This window comes from Miscanthus floridulus, chromosome 1, assembly GCF_019320115.1.
Source record: "Miscanthus floridulus cultivar M001 chromosome 1, ASM1932011v1, whole genome shotgun sequence".
Classification (NCBI taxonomy): domain Eukaryota; kingdom Viridiplantae; phylum Streptophyta; class Magnoliopsida; order Poales; family Poaceae; genus Miscanthus; species Miscanthus floridulus.
In genome coordinates this window covers 48,239,621-48,257,596 of record NC_089580.1, presented here as the reverse complement: position 1 = coordinate 48,257,596, position 17,976 = coordinate 48,239,621, and the positions used below count along the sequence as shown (strand labels likewise).

The 17,976-nt window shown below is 52.6% G+C and overlaps 1 protein-coding gene and 1 pseudogene across 1 annotated transcript; one reads left to right on the top strand and one right to left on the bottom strand.

The window, feature by feature from the left end:
* Window positions 1–2,286: 2,286 nt before the first annotated feature.
* On the bottom strand, window positions 2,287–4,478 carry LOC136456346 (3-oxoacyl-[acyl-carrier-protein] synthase II, chloroplastic-like; annotated as a pseudogene).
* Window positions 4,479–5,904: 1,426 nt separating this feature from the next.
* On the top strand, window positions 5,905–6,396 carry LOC136456337 (uncharacterized). Its single transcript, XM_066456170.1, has one exon. The coding sequence runs from the start codon at window positions 5,905–5,907 to the stop codon at window positions 6,394–6,396; it is 492 nt and encodes a 163-aa protein (XP_066312267.1).
* Window positions 6,397–17,976: the final 11,580 nt, after the last annotated feature.

Sequence of the window (17,976 nt, the reverse complement as noted above, 5' to 3'; positions counted from 1 at the left end):
CAACTTGTAGTTGCTCTTGACTGACACACTCGTTGAAACCTTTAGGATTGTTATCTTCAGTCTGTTCACCTCCTGCCATTGAAAATACAAAAACAGGAACAAACAGGTGAAAGTTATCCCTACCAAATGACTACGTGGTTGCAGTGGTGTCACTTTTCACAGCAAGTGGAAGCGTCTTACCAAGCTCTTACAAAGTTCTTACCAACACAAGCAGTAGCCGGTATAACCGGCGGCTGGTTCGTGATACCTATGAGGCAGTGGTACCGAGATTGCAAGGCCCTTTGTTTGTACTAATCTGAAAAGTTTGTGGAGCTTAGAAGGCACACAAAGAGTAATATGTATATCTGGCACACAAGTCAGTAATAGAAAGTAATGCTGAATTATAGTCCAAAGTACTTGTTGTCGTTGCTGGTCTAAAATGTTCTAAGTACCAGGTATGTGATAAAAGTATGGTGGATAGCAAGGTGACAGGTGTATGAAAAACAAGTATGACGGATGGAAACAGCAACACAAACAAGGAACCAGACAGCACACGCTAACACAGCTCACTTTGGTCTTCTCTATGTGCTCCTCTAGATATTGTTACTCTTTTACCCCTCTCTTTTTTCTATTTTTTGGGCTGTCGTTGTTTTTTTGGAAAATTTTGACTTTTTTATTTTATTTTATTGATATTTTTCTTTTACTTAAGAGCACAAAAGAAGTAACCACAGAAAATATGAGCTGAAACAACTGAAAGACGTGGCCTGTGGAATTTTCAGAAAACTTGCTCAAAATCGACACAAACCTTGTGACCACGAAAAGAGGATCTTGTGACCACTTTTTAATCAATTTAAAATTTTCAAACCCCAGCAAAGCAAGGGATGGATGGATTCGAAAATTTTTTCTGATCGATTTTGATATATGGAACGTCGAAATCGGAGTTCATATGTGAAAACTAGACCAGTTTTAAGAATTGACTCCGAATTAGAGGACAAAACGGGAATAATGTGCGCAAAACTGGTCACAACAGCAAAGATTTGATGGAAACGATAGGGGAAAACACACGAACTGGACTCTAACACGACCTAATCAACAACAAGACCTCGACCAGGACACAAACTCAACACGACGGACTCTGAAACTGAAATATACAAAGGCTATGGCGCGGAAGGTTATAGGACAGAAAAAATGAGTATGGCACTGGACTATGTGACGAATGCGAAACACTCAAACTAGGGAATAAATGTGAACCTGACGGTATACCTTAGTTCTGATACCACTTAATGGAGACGGGGATCCTGATCTTCCGTCAGGTGATGGTAACTATCGTTATGGCGGAGAATAACATATCGATCCGGCTTCAGATCGAAAGATCAAACCCTGCAATCTTTGCACCACAGCTCCTCTAGTTATCAACCGAGTCACGGATCAGGTTGACCTCACCAAGAAGGCTAATCCCTGCCTGCGCAACGAAGAACACAAGCAAGAACAAGAAAGAACGCAATCAAATTGCAGATAAATGATTAAACTCACGAAGTTGGGGTCTCACAAATCGATGAACGGCGAAACTGTTCTTGACAGATTAATCTAAGCAAAACTCGAACCCTAATGGAGAAGCGACGGCTGTTTATGAAGACTCTAGGGTCGTGCAAGACCCCTGGACGCGCCCCTAATGGGCCCAAACTCGATACATGGTCCAACGGACCAAAAGACGGTGTCGCAACACCCTGACAGATTCTGGACGCTGACTTGTTTCGACGATTCCCGTTGATTCCGAACAGCTTTTGACGTGAAACCGCTTGGATTGGCTTCCTTGTCAAATTAGCTTTCCATCCATATGTGGATCATCGAAAACAGAGTCCGGATGCATCCTGGACTAGTATTTTTATTCCGTACTAGCAAAGTTGCTCGTGCGTTGCAACGGAAGAGAGAAAAACAGTATCTCTAGGCCAATAGACTATTCAACTCAAACGAGCACCTTACCTTCCTCCGTACCTCACCTTTCACCGTTGGTTACCACACTTTAAATCTAGAGTGCGTGTTAATTTGGTGTCATAATATTTATATAGTCTTTTTATATAAATATATGGTTAGATTTAAGGCCTGTTTGGCAAGGCTCTTCTCCGGCTTCGGCTCTGGCTTCTCTAGAGGAGCCCTGCCAAACGTTTTCTGAAGGAGCCATTTTTCATTAAAAAGTAGTGGAGCCGAAACCATTTTGAAGAAGCCACAAACGGCTCTGTCTCCGCCGAAAGAGCCCTTCAGGAGGAGCCGTGCCAAACACCTCTTAAATAGAGATTTGGCACGCAATCACAACAAGAAGGGGTGTGCAACTGCAAGCAGAAAAAGCATGGGCAAGGGTGTGCAACTGCAAGCCGGGAAAGCAACCAATAAATCGGAAGCCATTCGATTTACTTTCTATTTGGCACTGTTTGCGTTGTTTGGTGTTCACGTTTATCACGTGCTGCTACCTAAGCCCACGCAGCGTAGCACGCGCGTGTTCAGGCTAGTTTGTGATAAGTTGAAAAAATAGTGCCACGGGAGAGCGAGCAGAAATGCAGAACTTTGTCTGTTTGTCTTGAATAAGTAGTGTTTTGTGGTACATTGATTAATAGTGTGGAGCTCATGGTAATTTGCATCCAGTCACATATATATTGAAATTTGCAGAGGAATGAGGCCACATATATATATTGAAATTTGCATAACCATAATTTGCATACAGAGCAATGGAGAACCATAATTGAAATTTGCAGAGTCACATATACATTGCCCATGGAGCTCATCTTCGGTTTGAAACTGCAAAGACCAAGACAAAGTGTGGAAAACTGGAGGGAGAGGAATGAGGAATTTGGGCCACCAACCGACTGGGATAAGAGGTGCATCAGAACCACCACAGAGCATAACGTCCTGAAAGATTATGAATAAGGTCACAGATAAGAAGTTACTTTTCAAAGAGAACATGGAAGGTTGATGTTACTTACAGCTTTGCCGAATACAAAAAGTTACTGGTAGTACTACAAGCTGTCGAAATAGAATAGTTTGGTCCCATCCATCCGTGTAAATTGCAGAAAGTATGAACTATGGTAATCACAGTTATCTACATAGAAAATTATAAAAAAATAGTCAGATCATGTCACACCAGATCCATTGCAAGGATTGCAGGGCCCATATTCATAGTTGCAAAAGGAGCACAAAATGGGTTCATTTTCTTGTAAGAGACCCTCAGTGTCTCAATTGCATCATTAAAAACCTGCTTGACAGTCCATAATAACTTGTATCAGGATATGGAAACAGGTTCCATGGATAATTGGAATTCATCAAGATACAACTAAATATTAGTATACTCAATACTGTGAGCCTGTGAACCTTCAGCCGCCCATTGCAGAACCAATGAGAACCCCACACCTGGTTTTGTCCAACTCAATCCTTAGTTTGTCGGTGAGTCCATTTTCTAATGCCTTCTTTCCAGCAGTTATCAGATATAGCATAAACTTGTCCATCTGCTTCGCAAGCTTAGGTGCAATACAACAACCAGTAGAATAGGATTTTATCTATCCTGCAATTATCAGTATTAAAGTCCAAATACCATGCATGGTAACATTTGACCAAATTGTAAAACCAGCCCGAGCACCACTCCTAAAAAGATTGAAGGAGATCATGTGCTCTGTATTACCATAGGGAAGTTGGAACAGTCAAACCTCTATCTCACTTATTCTACTAACACCATCAAGAAGATTGTTGTAAGAACATGGCCCAATGGTGTCACTACACTCATGTCAGTGACAACCACCCTCCTTTGTTTGATATCGGGTTCCTTCTTTTCGATAACACTTCTTTCAGCTTGTAAAGCAACAACCATAGCCATTCCAGCAAACCACAACCAATTTGTTCAGACCCATGTCAGGTTGATTGACAAACAAATAGCAACCTGAAGAGGTCTGAACAAACATGCACACTGGACAAAACTGAAGAAATTGTTTGCTTGATGCAAGATGGAGCATGACATATGTGACTCTTAACGCTTGATTTATTTTTAACTTTTTGGAGTCTTCCAAACCCACCCTTTATACTTTATATTAGCAATGAGAAATAACCATTATATCCCGATTCTCAAGTCAAACTGAAAGAAAATGATGTTGAGGACAACAGTTCACAAGTAGCCACAAGCGAATGCATCCCAAGCAGAAGCAGGCAACCAAAAACCCACACACCTCATCCCTTTGTTCAGCAGCTCCTCCCAGAAGTCATGGTTCCTACAGATGTAAGTGTGAAAAGGGTTGTCTCAGCAAATGCATAAACAAAGAAAAATATAATCATCTGTTGGATACTCCTATGTGCTATAGATAGGCAGCATGTTTTCGTTCACTCGATTATGCATGCGCACAGACACTAACTTGTGGTGATCGTGCGCCAGGTTTAGGAGTAGTTAGACATGCAGCCATGGCCGGACGTCGTGCGTGCGTGGGGATGGACGCGCACCTCTCTCGCATCGTGCGCGCCATGGGCGGCATGATCAGTTTGTATTCCTTTATATATCAAATATATGCATCAGAAAACGTTGCGCTTTGCAACACAAAATTCCCTGTGTCCAGTTCATTTTTCTTCTTGTTCATCCACCCCGCCACATAGCAGCTCGCCGCCGGCGTAAACCGCCGTCTGGTGACCAACAATTGGCATCAGAGCCTGAAGATTGTGAGGACCCGCAGCGCCGACATGGGTTCGCCGCCGCACCGTGGCAGCACCCCGGAGAAGAAGGAGAAGCCGGAGGGCTCCGGTAGCAAGACGCCGCGCCGCTCTCCGTCACGCTCACCACCGCGTCGCTCACCGCGCCGCTCCCCACGTCGCTCCCGGGCACCACGCCGGTCGCGCGGCCGACAGCTTCGCGAGATCGTCGTCGAGCGCATCGTCCGTGAAGGTGGCGGTTCTGGGACCTGGCCGCAGCTGACGCGCAGCAACTACCACCAATGGTCGCTGCGCATGAAGCTGAAGCTGCAGGCCCGTCACCTCTGGGAAGCCGTCGAGTACCCCGACATCGTGGAGTACAACGAAGACCGGAGTGCCCTCGACGCCATCTGCAGCGCGGTGCCGGAGGACATGGTGCCCGTGCTCGCCACCAAGGACACCGCCCACGACGCCTGGGAGGCCATCAAGACACTCCGCATCGGCGACGACCGTGTGCGGAGGTCCACCACCCAAACCCTTCGGGCGGAGTACGAGGGCATCACACTCCGCGCCGGCGAGGCCATCGAAGAGTTCGCCCTCCGCCTCACCAACATCACGCAGAGGCTGGCGGCCCTCGGCGATCCGGAGCCAGAGCCTCGTGTGGTGGCCAAGTACCTGCGCGTCGCACGCTCGCGGTACAAGCAACTGGTAATATCAATCGAGACTCTTCTTGATTTTTCCCAGTTGTCGATTGAAGAGATCACCGGCCGGCTCAAGGCGGCCGACGACGTCGAACCGACACCGCCGCGGAACGCAAGCGATCAGCTGCTCCTAACGGAGGAGCAGTGGATCGAGAAGTACAAGAACAAGAAGGAGTCCTCCCGAGGCGGCTCCAGCTCTGGCGGTCGCGGCAGAGGCCGGGGTAGAGGACGGGGGCGCGGCTCCGGCGAGTCACGTCCGCCGCCGGACTCTCCCTGCCCACGCTGCGGCAAGAAAGGCCACTGGGCTAGCGACTGCCGCAACAAGAAGAAGGAGGAGCCGTCCCACCAGGCCCATGTGGCCCAAGAAGAAGAGCAGGGCACGCTCATGATGGCCATCAGCTCGGCCCAGGAGGAGCAGAAGCAGTCACCTCTGCCTCCGGTCTTCTCCGACCAGACGCCGCCGCCGTCACCTTCATCGTCATCGACCGTCGAGATCCACTTCATCGAGCGCAAGGTCTTCGCCGCGCTCGACGGGGAGCCCGATCCGGACCCAAAGTGATGGATCATGGACACCGGCGCCTCCAACCACATGTCCGGGTCCAGAGTCGCCTTCGCCTACCTCAACACCACCGTCCACGGCTCCGTCAGGTTCAGCGACGGCTCCATCGCACAGATCGAGGGAAGCGGCACCGTCCTCTTCACCTGCAAGAACGGGGAGCATCACTCGCTCCCCAACGTCTACTACCTGCCGCGCCTCACCGCCAACATCGTCTCCGTCGGCCAACTTGACGAAGGAGGATACCAGGTGCTCATCGAAGACGGCGTGATGCGAGTGCGTGACGAGGAATGCCGCCTACTCGCGAGGATTCCTCAGAGCCTCGGGCGCCTGTACGTGCTGGAGGTCACCATCGCACGTCCGGTGTGCCTGGCGGCGCGCACCGACGAGGAAGCGTGGACCTGGCACACCCGATTCGGCCACATCAACTTCACCGCGCTCCGGAAGATGGGGCGCGACGGGCTGGTGCACGGCCTACCCCTGCTCAAGCAGGTGGAGTAGGTCTGCGAGGCCTACCTCACCGGCAAGCAGCGCCGAGCGCCCTTCCCACAGAAGGCGCTCCGGCGTTCCACCGAGGCCTTACAGATTCTTCACGGCGATCTCTGCGGCCCCATCACACCTCCAACGCCGAGTGGCAACCGGTACTTTCTACTGCTAGTTGATGATTACTCACGTTATATGTGGATCGCCCTGTTGCCAAGCAAGGACGCTGCTGCCGCCGCCATCAAGAACATTCAGGCCGCGGTGGAACGCAAGTCCGGCAAGAAGCTGCTCGCCCTGCGTACCGATCGCGGGGGCGAATTCGCGGCAACGGACTTCACCAACTACTGCGCTCAACTGGGGGCCCGCCGCGAGCTCACGGCGCCGTTCACTCCCCAACAGAACGGCGTTGTGGAGCGGCGCAACCAGTCCGTCGTGGGCACGGCGCGCAGCATCATGAAGGCCAAGGCGCTCCCGGGCGTGTTCTGGGGGGAGGCCGTGGTGACAGCCGTCTACCTCTAGAACCGGTCCTCATGCAAGGGGATTGATGGAAAGACACCGTACGAGCTCTGGATGGGGAGTACGCCGGCGGTGCACCATCTCCGCACGTTCGGGTGCATCGCCCACGTCAAGGTGACTGCGCCCAACCAGAAGAAGCTGGCCGACCGGAGCCGGCGCATGATCTTCGTCGAATACGAGCCCGGCTCCAAGGCGTACCGTGCGTACGATCCTCTGACACGGCGCGTCCACATCAGCCGCGACATCATCTTCGACGAGGCGGCGCAGTGGACATGGACTCCCGACCACGACGTCGACCCCGGCGACTTCATCATCGAAGAGTCCATGGCGGAGGAGCCAGCCGTGATCACCACCAGCAGCACGAGAGAGCTCGGCGCCACCTCTGCTCCCGCTACGTCGCGCTCCGCCTCACCAGCCTCACCGGGCGCACCCCACATCGCCGCTCACGCCTGGTGCACCACACCTGCACCAGGCTCAGCACCAGGATCGGCGAGTGTTCATCCACCTCCTGGCGTCGAGTACGCCATGGCCGCCTGGGTCTGGCCTCAGCGAGCAGCTGGACCGCAGACCACGACGACGAGGCGCCACTCCGGTTCCAGCGCGTCGACAACATCCTCGGCCAGTCCACTCCACCCGGCTTCGTCGACCGAAACCTGGAGGAGCACCTCTTACTAGCAAGCGATGCCGAGCCGATGACGCTTGGAGAAGCACTCAAGCACGAACCACTGGCGCCACGCTATGCTGGACGAGATGACATCCATCGAGGCGAGTGGCACGTGGGAGCTCGTCGACCCTTCCCCGCGCGTCAAGCCGATCGGCCTGAAGTGGGTCTACAAGACCAAGAAGGACGCCACGGGCGTGATCACGAAGCACAAGGCTCGACTCGTCGCCAAAGGCTACGTGCAGCAGCAGGGCATCGACTTCGACGAAGTGTTCGAGCCAGTGGCGCGGCTTGAGTCCGTGCGGTTGCTGCTGGCCCATGCCGCATCACAAGGCTGGGCAGTGCACCACATGGACGTCAAGTCCGCGTTCCTGAACGGCGTGCTCCAGGAACAGGTCTACATCGAGCAACCTCCTGGGTTCGTGCTGCGCGGCCATGAGAACAAGGTGCTGCATCTGGTGAAGGCACTCTACGGACTGCGTCAAGCCCCCCGTGCCTGGTATGCCAAGCTTGATTCCTCTCTGATCGAGCTGGGCTTCCAGAGGAGCACCTCCGAGCACGCCGTGTACCTGCGCGGCTCCAGGAATCGTCGCCTGGTCGTCGGGGTCTATGTCGATGACCTGGTGATCACGGGCAGCAACAACAACGACATCAACGCGTTCAAGGAGGAGATGAAGTCCAAGTTTCAGATGAGTGATCTCGGTCTCCTCCATTACTATCTGGGGCTGGAGGTCACTCAGAGCGAGGCCGGCATCACAGTGTGCCAAAGTGCATACGCGGCGAAGATCCTGGAGTCTGCAGGCCTGGCTAGGTGCAACCCCAGCCACACGCCCATGGAGCCTCGCCTGAAGCTCAGCAAACAGAGTGCGGCTCCACGGGTCGATCCAACCATGTACCGCAGCATCGTGGGCTCACTCCGCTACCTGGTGAACTCCAGGCCTGACCTTGCGTACTCGGTGGGGTACGTCAGTCGATTCATGGAGGCGCCCACCGTCGAGCATCTGGTCGCCGTCAAAAGGGTGCTCAGGTATGTGGCCGGCACATTGCAGTTTGGTTGCTGCTACAGGAGGAAGCAAGAGGCTCAGCTCGTCGGCTACAGTGACAGCGACTTGGCCGGTGACATCGACACCCGCAAGAGCACCACCGGAGTCGTTTTCTTCCTCGGCGGGAACGTGATCACCTGGCAGTCACAGAAGCAGCGCGTCGTGGCCTTGTCATCCTGCGAGGCAGAGTACATTGCCGGGGCCACGGCCGTGTGCCAAGGTGTCTGGCTCGCCCGTCTTCTGGCCGAGCTCAAGGGAGAAGAGGCGGGCACCTTCTCACTGAAGATCGACAACCAGTCCGCCGTCGCGCTCAGCAAGAATCCCGTGTTCCACGACCGAAGTAAGCATATTGATGTAAAATATCATTACATTCGTGAGTGTGTCGAGGAGAACAGGGTTCAAATTCAGTCGATTGGGACGGTGGAGCAGCTGGCGGACATCTGCACCAAGGCACTGGGGCGTGAACGCTTCTGTGAACTGCGCTCCAAACTTGGTGTTCTTCATGTAAAGCAGGCACACTAGGAGTAGGAGGAGAATTGTTGGATACTCCTATGTGCTATAGATAGGCAGCATGTTTTCGTTCACTCGATTATGCATGCGCACAGACACTAACTTGTGGTGATCGTGCGCCAGGTTTAGGAGTAGTTAGACATGCAGCCATGGCCGGACGTCGTGCGTGCGTGGGGATGGACGCGCACCTCTCTCGCGTCGTGCGCGCCATGGGCGGCATGATCAGTTTGTATTCCTTTATATATCAAATATATGCATCAGAAAACGTTGCGCTTTGCAACACAAAATTCCCTGTGTCCAGTTCATTTTTCTTCTTGTTCATCCACCCCGCCACACAGCAGCTCGCCGCCGGCGTAAACCGCCGTCTGGTGACCAACATCATCCACTCAAAACCACACAGAAAGATCATGTTTTGACAATACTAAAAGTTCAGTTGATAATCAGATGAGAGTCTAGTTTCCTGAGTTCAAACTCCAGTATGATCAAAGTCAGCTTGCTTCGAGCAGCAATGCCATTCCAGCATGATTGAAAAGGTAAAAAACTGAAACCACCTGACCGGTAACCGGAAAAATCGACAAAACATGTGGATGCTCACTTGAATCGGATCTATTGCCAGACAAGCAATAGATAAGCACTCGTTCGCGTATCTTCATGTATCTAGGCATGAATCGATATGTCAGTGTAATAACCCTCATAAGTAAAAGGTACAACGAGAAACAATATGCATATATCACTGACTATTGAAGGATATATCCATGTAATCCATCTATCACCTAGGCAATAACAGAGCTGTTTATTTGTGTTTCATACCTGGATGGATGGTGATGGAGGATATGGGGCATTCATGTCTTTGTCTAACTTAGAATCCATTAGTCCTGAACATTTTGATCTCGTTAAAAGTCGGACGTCTACATTTTCAACAATGTCTGATTTAATATTGGAAGAATCCATATTCTGCAAAACCAACAAAAGCTAAAATTAGTACAATGTAAAGGGCGTACCCAGTGCAGAGAGCTCCCGCTCTGTGCGGGGTCTGGAGAAGGGTGTCAGTGGCAAGCCTTACCCTCGCCTGTGCAATGCGAGGAGACCGCGACTCGAACCCATGACCTTCCAGTCACAGGCGGTAAGACTCTATCGCTTACCTAGCCCGCCCTTCACAAAGAAATAATGCAATATAGTACAAAGCTTCAAAAAAAAACTCCAATCTGAATAGAGAGAACACACATGATTTAGCCTATAACAAAATTTTGGACTTCTAGATTAACAATCCATCACTGAAATACATCTAAGGTAACAAAAGATCAGAATATATATATATACACATACTATCCTGTAGCTGGCTATAAAATAACTTATTCTGTAGCCACTTTGAGTTACAATAATTACTATGTTAATTTAGAAGATTACAGTAACTCTATGTTAAGTGGTTTACTATAACATTATGGTAGATATCTCCATGTGTTACAGGAACCCAACTAACGAACAGCCCAGAAATAAAAAATCTGCGTTAAAAGCTCTATGCCCTACCATGCTAAGCACAGAGCATCTCTCCTCCTTTGCCATCCCTCACCCTCGAGTGGCTGGAGCGTGACCTACGCCCGCCGCCCTGCCCCATCGCCGCCGCCACAAGTCGCGAACTCGCGAGATGGGTGGCTGGCTCGCCGCGCTGAAGACACCCAGCGCCTGCCACCACCAGCCACTGACTGCCGCCGGACGTCCTCCGCTGCTCCGCGTAGGGCCGCAGGCCCTGCGCCGGCTGCCGGCTGCCGGCTGCCCGGCTCCACGTAGGCCGCGTGAAGGCACAGCCGCCCAGCGCAGGTCACCGGCCCACTGTGACGACTGAGGGCCGCCCTCCGACTCCGACGCCGTGCGGGAGAGATAGGGGAGGGAGAGTTGGCTTTTCTAGAGAATCGTCGTCCACGCGAGGGAGAGGGCTGCGGAAGTAAGGAAGGGCCAAAAGCCACCGAGTGGTACAGTTGGGCCGATGAATGCGCCAGACGAAAATAGACCCAGACAAAAAAAGAAGTTAAAATTTTACCTTTTATTATTTGATATAGATATAGATGTATATATACCTTATTATTACGTACGCCTGTGTTGCATAATCAGCGCGCTAGCCGTGCGTGGCGCGTTCAACCTGTTCTAACACAGTCTTGGTGACGTTGTCCACCTCGGCGAGGAGCACGTCCACATCTTCCGGGGTGAAGTTTTGAAAGACTCTTTCAATTTGGGCTGTTCGGCTGGTATTAAAATCGGCTAAAGCTATTTTATTATAAGAGAAAAATAATGTAGATTCTAACTAATAAACCGGCTGTTAAGCGAACAGGCCACTCTGGAGCCGCCGAAGCTGGGACGGTGGTGGTCACCGCCACTCCGGAGCCGCCGGCAGCGGGGCATGGTGCTACCGCAGTAGCCACGAGCAGGACGACGACCATGGCGACCATGGCGATGGCGGGGGACACTCTGGATTTGCAAGCCATTGTGCTGCGCTGCTTATCGATGATCGATATATGCTCGATCTCGGCCGGGTCATACCGCTCTATGGGCCACGCGCCGTCGCCTTGGCCTGCTACGTCGCCGTCGGGTGGTCGCTGCTGCCGCCGCCGAAGTCGCTGCCGGGAGATAACCCTAGGGTTCTTGCTCGGGGAGAGAGACAGGGAAAGTGCGAGTGAGAGAGAGGTGGAGACGGTGGCGTTCACCGCGCCGTTTAGATGAAGACGGGCGACAAACGGATACGGTCGACCATATGCCACGGATGCCTGCAAGCGGGCCCAAGTGTTCGTCGGGCGTATACGATGGTATATTTCAAAGTATCGCAAAATTTTAATGGCACGCTTGCGATTAGACGAATTGTAATGGTATATTTCCAATCTTCAAGAATTGTAATGGCACCTTTTCAAAAAACCCGAGTATTTATACGCGTGCGTACGCGACGGCCGCTATACGCAAGCGTGTGCGACGATGGATCATCAATTGTTTTTGCAGCTACCAGTGGCCGTGCGCGGAGCCGCGTATGCTCGTCTTGCCCGCCGTACCCGGCCCCATGGCAAAATTATTGCATTTGGGTCTTCTCTATTTTGATTATTAGGGATCAGCTAGCCCCCAAAGTCAAAAGAGATACAGTAATAAGATCTCCTTAAAAAATGTATTTCCGCTTATATACGGCGGCAGTTGGACCGCCGCGACTTGACATGGATATTGCACGTACTTACGAACAATATGCACGCCCATCTATTTAGAGCACGTTTAGTTCTCGGATTTGGGAGTGGCCAAATAATTAATGTATTACTGTAGTGTTTCGTTTGTATTTGTGAATTATTGTCCAAACATTGACTAATTAGGCTCAAAAGATTCGACTCATAAAGTACAACCAAACTGTGCAATTAGTTTTTGATTTCGTCTATATTTAGTACTCTATGCATGTACTGCAAGTTTGATGTGACGGGAAATTTTCTTTTTGCATAGTGCCAAATTCAGGAGTTTAGTGGAAACTAAACATGGCCTTAGTACTGCTATTGTACATATAAACAAAGCATATTATATAGGCTTATAATCCATATTTTTAAGCTTGTTTTTTTAGTTAAAATAGTGTTTTCCTTTTTTAAATAAATCAATTGAAACAGTATTTTGGTTTTATTTTTCAGCGAAAAGAAGGGGGCATATAAGGGCTAGTTTGGATGGAGCTCTGGAAAACACGCCTGGGCCAGGCAGCGCCTGCAGGCCGTGCCTGGGCGGCAGACCCCTAGCGTTATATTTTACAATGTACCAACGCACGTGCTCATCAGTCATCACTGAGAGGTAGACATTGCTTCAGTGCATGGGAACTGAACACGGGCTCAACTTCAGTGCACGGGTAGAAAGGATAAGGTTGCCAAACTTGTTAAATTTAATGGCATGGCTATCTTTCACCCTTTCTATACATCGCTCGTCACATTTTAATTAACCAAATTAAGCAAAACTAAAAGCTTATTTGCGAGTTCAAAACTGTACTACGGATTACTCTGTTGGATTTTGACTATTGGATAAGTTTTTTTTTTTGAATCACTATTGGATAAGTTTTATTATGCCGTATTAATAGGATCAGCAGATAAAATTGATGTGCGCATGCACCCATAAACCACCTATGTGTGGATTTGGAAGAAAAAAATAAATAAAACTAGCGCTTCTTCTCAAACTAGTAGCTGCTTACTGAAAGAAGCTGCCCTCCATGGAGGCGCCCAAGGAAATCAAGAAAAAAGCTAGGGGATAAGGCTCTGGTGGGCCGTCGCCATCGCCGCGCCGCCTCCTCTCGTGCCACCGCACGCTCTCCCGCCGCCGCAGTTGGGGCCCATCCGGACCCGCCTGCCTCCCCGCCTCTCGGATCTGGGGAGGGGCGCTATGGAGAGCGGATCCCCCTCTCACCGTCGCTCTTGGGCTAATGAGGCGGACATGGAGCCGCCATCGCCGTGGGCGTTAGGCGCTGGGTCGCCAGATTTGCCGCTGGAGTGTCTCCTCGGCCGTGGTCCTGAGGATGTCCTCAGTGACTCGGAGGACGACCTCTCCGCCGCAGATCCACTGCCATCTCCACCGTTGCCGGGAAAGGGGAAGCAGGTGGCGGAGCCTTCCGCTCGACGGCAGCGTGCGCGCCGCCACCGGAAGCGGCGGGGACGTCCGGAGGGCTTCATGGCGGCTGCCCGTCGCTCCCATCCGGAGGCCGCCACCATTGGGTTTTCACCACCACGCCACAGATCTCCGCCGGCTCACCCGACTCGTGCCCGGGGTCTGCCGGATGCGGAAGGCTACCACCTGGTCCGCAGTCGCCGTTTCGGACGCCAGCACCCCTCCCCCCCACGTTTGCCGAGGCCCATTACGCCGGGGCTCCATGGGCGGTGCCTCAACTGCCTGGCCGACGACCACATCTGGGCTAGTTGCCGCTTCCCGGCCAAGTGCTACAACTGCTGGACCGAGGGTCACCGTGTCACCAGCTGCCCATTCCCGATCCGGAGGGAGCTGGCAGGCATCAAGCGTCGTCACCAGCCGCCGCACTCCGACGAGGGGCACAGGGTCCTGCCTCGTCGTGGGACTATGCCCCGGCGGGGCAACTATGGCCACGGCCTCGGGTCGGCCGACACCACATCGCCGCGGTCTGCCTCTACGGGACGTTCCACTTCGGTGCCGAGGTGCTGCGCGGCTTCTCCCCCACTGCCACCTCCGCCGTCGCCGCCGCATCGTGGCCATTCTGGTCATGGCCGTGGGTCGGCTGACTCCATGTCGCCAACGTCTGCATCCACGGGATGCTCCACTTTGGTGCCATGGTGCTGCGCGGCTTCCCCTCCCACCTCGCCACCGCCTTGACCGTCTTCATCAACTGCTGCGATGGTCATCGGTGGGGAGGAAGAGTCGCGGCGCCCTCGCGGCACGTTTGTGGTGGTACCGTGCTCCGACGTGATTCAGGCGGCTGAGGATGCCTGGGACGTGCACTGGTGGCAGTTGTTGGTAGGACCAGGCCACACGTCTCCATTGCTGCGGTCTACGCCGACCTCTACAACCACTTTGAGCTCCCCAGAGATGATGTTGTGGTTCGTCAACACTACCCGGAAGACTTCGTTGCCTACTTTCGGCGGGACGCGGACTGGGATCGCGTTCTCGCCTCCAAGAATGGTGGGGCGCTGATGCCGCTGGTTTGGCGGCCGTGGCGTCGCACGTCTTTGGCCAGCGCCACCACCTTCCGCTACAGGGTGGTCGTCGGGATGCTACGCGTGCCCCTGCATGCCCGGAATGCGACGGTGGCGCAGATCATCCTTGGCCCCTCGTGCTCACATGTTCAGGTCACTAGACTGCGGGGCGTTCCTGATGATGATGACCAGGAATTCTTTGTCACCGCTTAGTGCTGGCACCCTTCCTTCATCGACCAGCAGCATACGATCCTCATCCCTGAGCCGCGCCTGCCTGGGGTGGACGATGCTGCCCGTACTGAGTCGCTCGGACTCTGGTACCTGGTACGTATGCGGCTGGTTGCTTTCCAAGATTGGAGCATGCCACCAGGTTCTGACAATGGAGATGATGGCGGCCATGACGATGATAATGGGGGTGGTAGTGACGACGGGGGTAACGGCGATCATAATGCTGACACCAATGACGGCTATGTCGAGGATTGGCCAACACCCCATAGGAACTTTGAAGTCGACGACGACTCCGGTGATAGCAACTACAACCACTACCACCCTAGGGCCTGCTGCGGTCGCGGCGCTGCCCCAGCAACGTCTGTCCTGATCGGTGCCGTGTCATGCCCCCTTGTAGCCTAGCCTCTTGGGCATGCTGATGCTATGCCTTCGCGTGGGCTAGTCGTTCACTCTTCGGTGGATTCGCCACCACCCACCCCGCCTTGGTTGACGTTGGAACCGGCGCCTAGGTCCACCGAGGATGCGCTGCCCGCCTCGCCTGCTACGGTGCCCGCAACGCCACTCCCTGTCGCGCACGCCGGGAATTCCCCTGCCACCGGTATGGTGGCCCGCTTCATCAACATTGCCCCGCACCTCCTACTGGCGGGCATAAGTGTCCAGTGTTCGCCAACGCCGCCACGCGAAGACTGGTGGGCAGCATACGCTGAGGACGAGCTGGCTTTGGCTCCTCGGTCGGGTGTCTCTCCTGTGCGCCTAGTCCTTCCACATACGTCGGATAGCCCACCCACACCGGAAGTGCCGGCCTCGCCACCGCCGTAGGGATCCTCCACTCTTCCTACCGCACAGCCTCCTCTTAACGCAGTTCCTCTAGGACCGGCGGATGCCGTTTGCGACGTGGTGCCTGATGAACCGTCGATCCAAGAGATGTTGGAGGGCGAAGTGTGTATCCCATTACAGACATCGCTCATTCACCGTGGACCAATGCCGTGCCGCTCCTAGACGCCTGTCTTGATCCATTCCTTACAGCGGAGCGGACGGATCGCAGCACAACCGTGCGCACCGAACGCGACTCGATAGGTGCAAATTGTACTGCTGAAGAAGATGGGGATTCATGTCGACGAGAATGCGCCAGATGCGGAGGCCAAAGCAAAACTAAAGCTTGCGTTTCGCGGGGACATGACCCAGCGGAAGCAAAATTGTTTACAGAAGTTGTTGCTTGGCAACATCGACCTGGCGGCCCTGGACCTCAACCTCGAGGGGCTGGGCAATGGCATGGCCTGATCGGTCAGCGCTCATGGACTTCGTCGCCCAACTGTTCTCCATGTTAACAAACTCCGGCTGCTTTATGTGGAATTGAAGGGTCAAGATGGCGGACTAGAGGGGGGGTGAATAGTCTTTTCTAAACTTAATCACGTCGGCTAACCGATACAAATACGGAATTAAAACTATCGGTCTAGCTAAGACTATACCCCACTATATATGTTTACTAGCACCTTGCAAAGATACTAATTATGCAACCAAGGTGTCGGGCTAGCTAGAGCTCTCCTAAACAATTCTAAGAGTAAGGTTACACAAACCTATGCCACTAGTATTTTAAGCAACAAGAGAGCTCCTACACATGCTAGTAAGCAAAAGCACAAAGCTAATGATGCTCACTAGCAATGCTCAATAACAAGGCAACCAATGCCTAATTAGAGAGCGCAAATACTTAGCTACACAAACTAAGTAATGTGACTAACAAGGTTACTAAAACCAAATTAGCCACGCAAGGGAGCTACTTCTATGCTACACAAGCAAGAAGGTAATTAGCAAGCTACACAAGCTATCTAATTACAAGAGCAACTATACAAGCTTAATATGTATAAAAGTAATAGCAAGCTTGTGTAATGGGGATGCAAACCAACGGGAAGAACAAGGTTGACATGATGATTTTTCTCCCGAGGTTCACGTGTTTGCCAACATGCTAGTCCCCGTTGTGTCGACCGCTCACTTGGTGGTTCGGCGGCTAATTAGCATCACCCGCTAAGCCCGCACGTCGGGCGCCGCAAGAACCTACCCCTGAAGTGAGGGTAGCTCAATGACACGCTTTACTAGAGTTGCTCTTCGCGGCTCCTACGGGGCGAGCACAATGCCCCTCACAAGCACTTCTCCGGAGCGCCGCACAAGCTTCTTGCGCGCTTCGACAGAGACCACCACCAAGCCATCTAGGAGATGGCAACCTCCAAGAGTAACAAGCACCACTGGCTTGCAACTCGATCACCTAGTGCCACTCGATGCAACCTCATGGTGTAATCGCACTAGAATCGCTCACTCACACAATCGAATGATCACTATCAAGTATGTGTGAGATGGAGGGCTCCTAAGCACTCTCAAGCATGGACACAAAGTCCCCCAAGGTGCTCCACCCCAGCCATGGCCGAAGGCCACTTCTATTTGTAGCCCCAAGAGCTAAACTAGCCGTTACCCCTTCACTGGGCAACGGTCGGGCCGACCGGACGCTCCGGTCGTGTTGACCGGACGCTGGACCACAGCGTCCGGTCGCCCGTAGACGGCCATGTGTCCTGATTCCAACGGTCACTTGACCTGACTGGATGTAGCAGCTTCAACTGACCGGACGCTGAACCCCTAGCGTCTGGTCGTTTCCAGTAAGGTACCGACCTCGACCGGACGCGTCCGGTCACACTTGATCAGACGCAACCAGCGTCCGGTCACACTCCAGCTTCTGCGTCATAGTACGTCAGCCTGACCGGACGCAGTCTGCCAGCGTCCGGTGCTTTCAGACCTAGCGTCCGGTCAGTTGACCGACGCCAGCGTCTTTACGACCAACGCGTTTTCGCTTCTAACTTCTTCACCCTTGCTCTAATGTGCTAACCACAAGAATTTGCATACGGCGCAATAGAAAATAGGCATTCCATTTTCCTGAAAGCGCCGAATCCCTGCAAACACCACCTCCTTTGTAAATATGCCAACACCACCAAGTGTACAC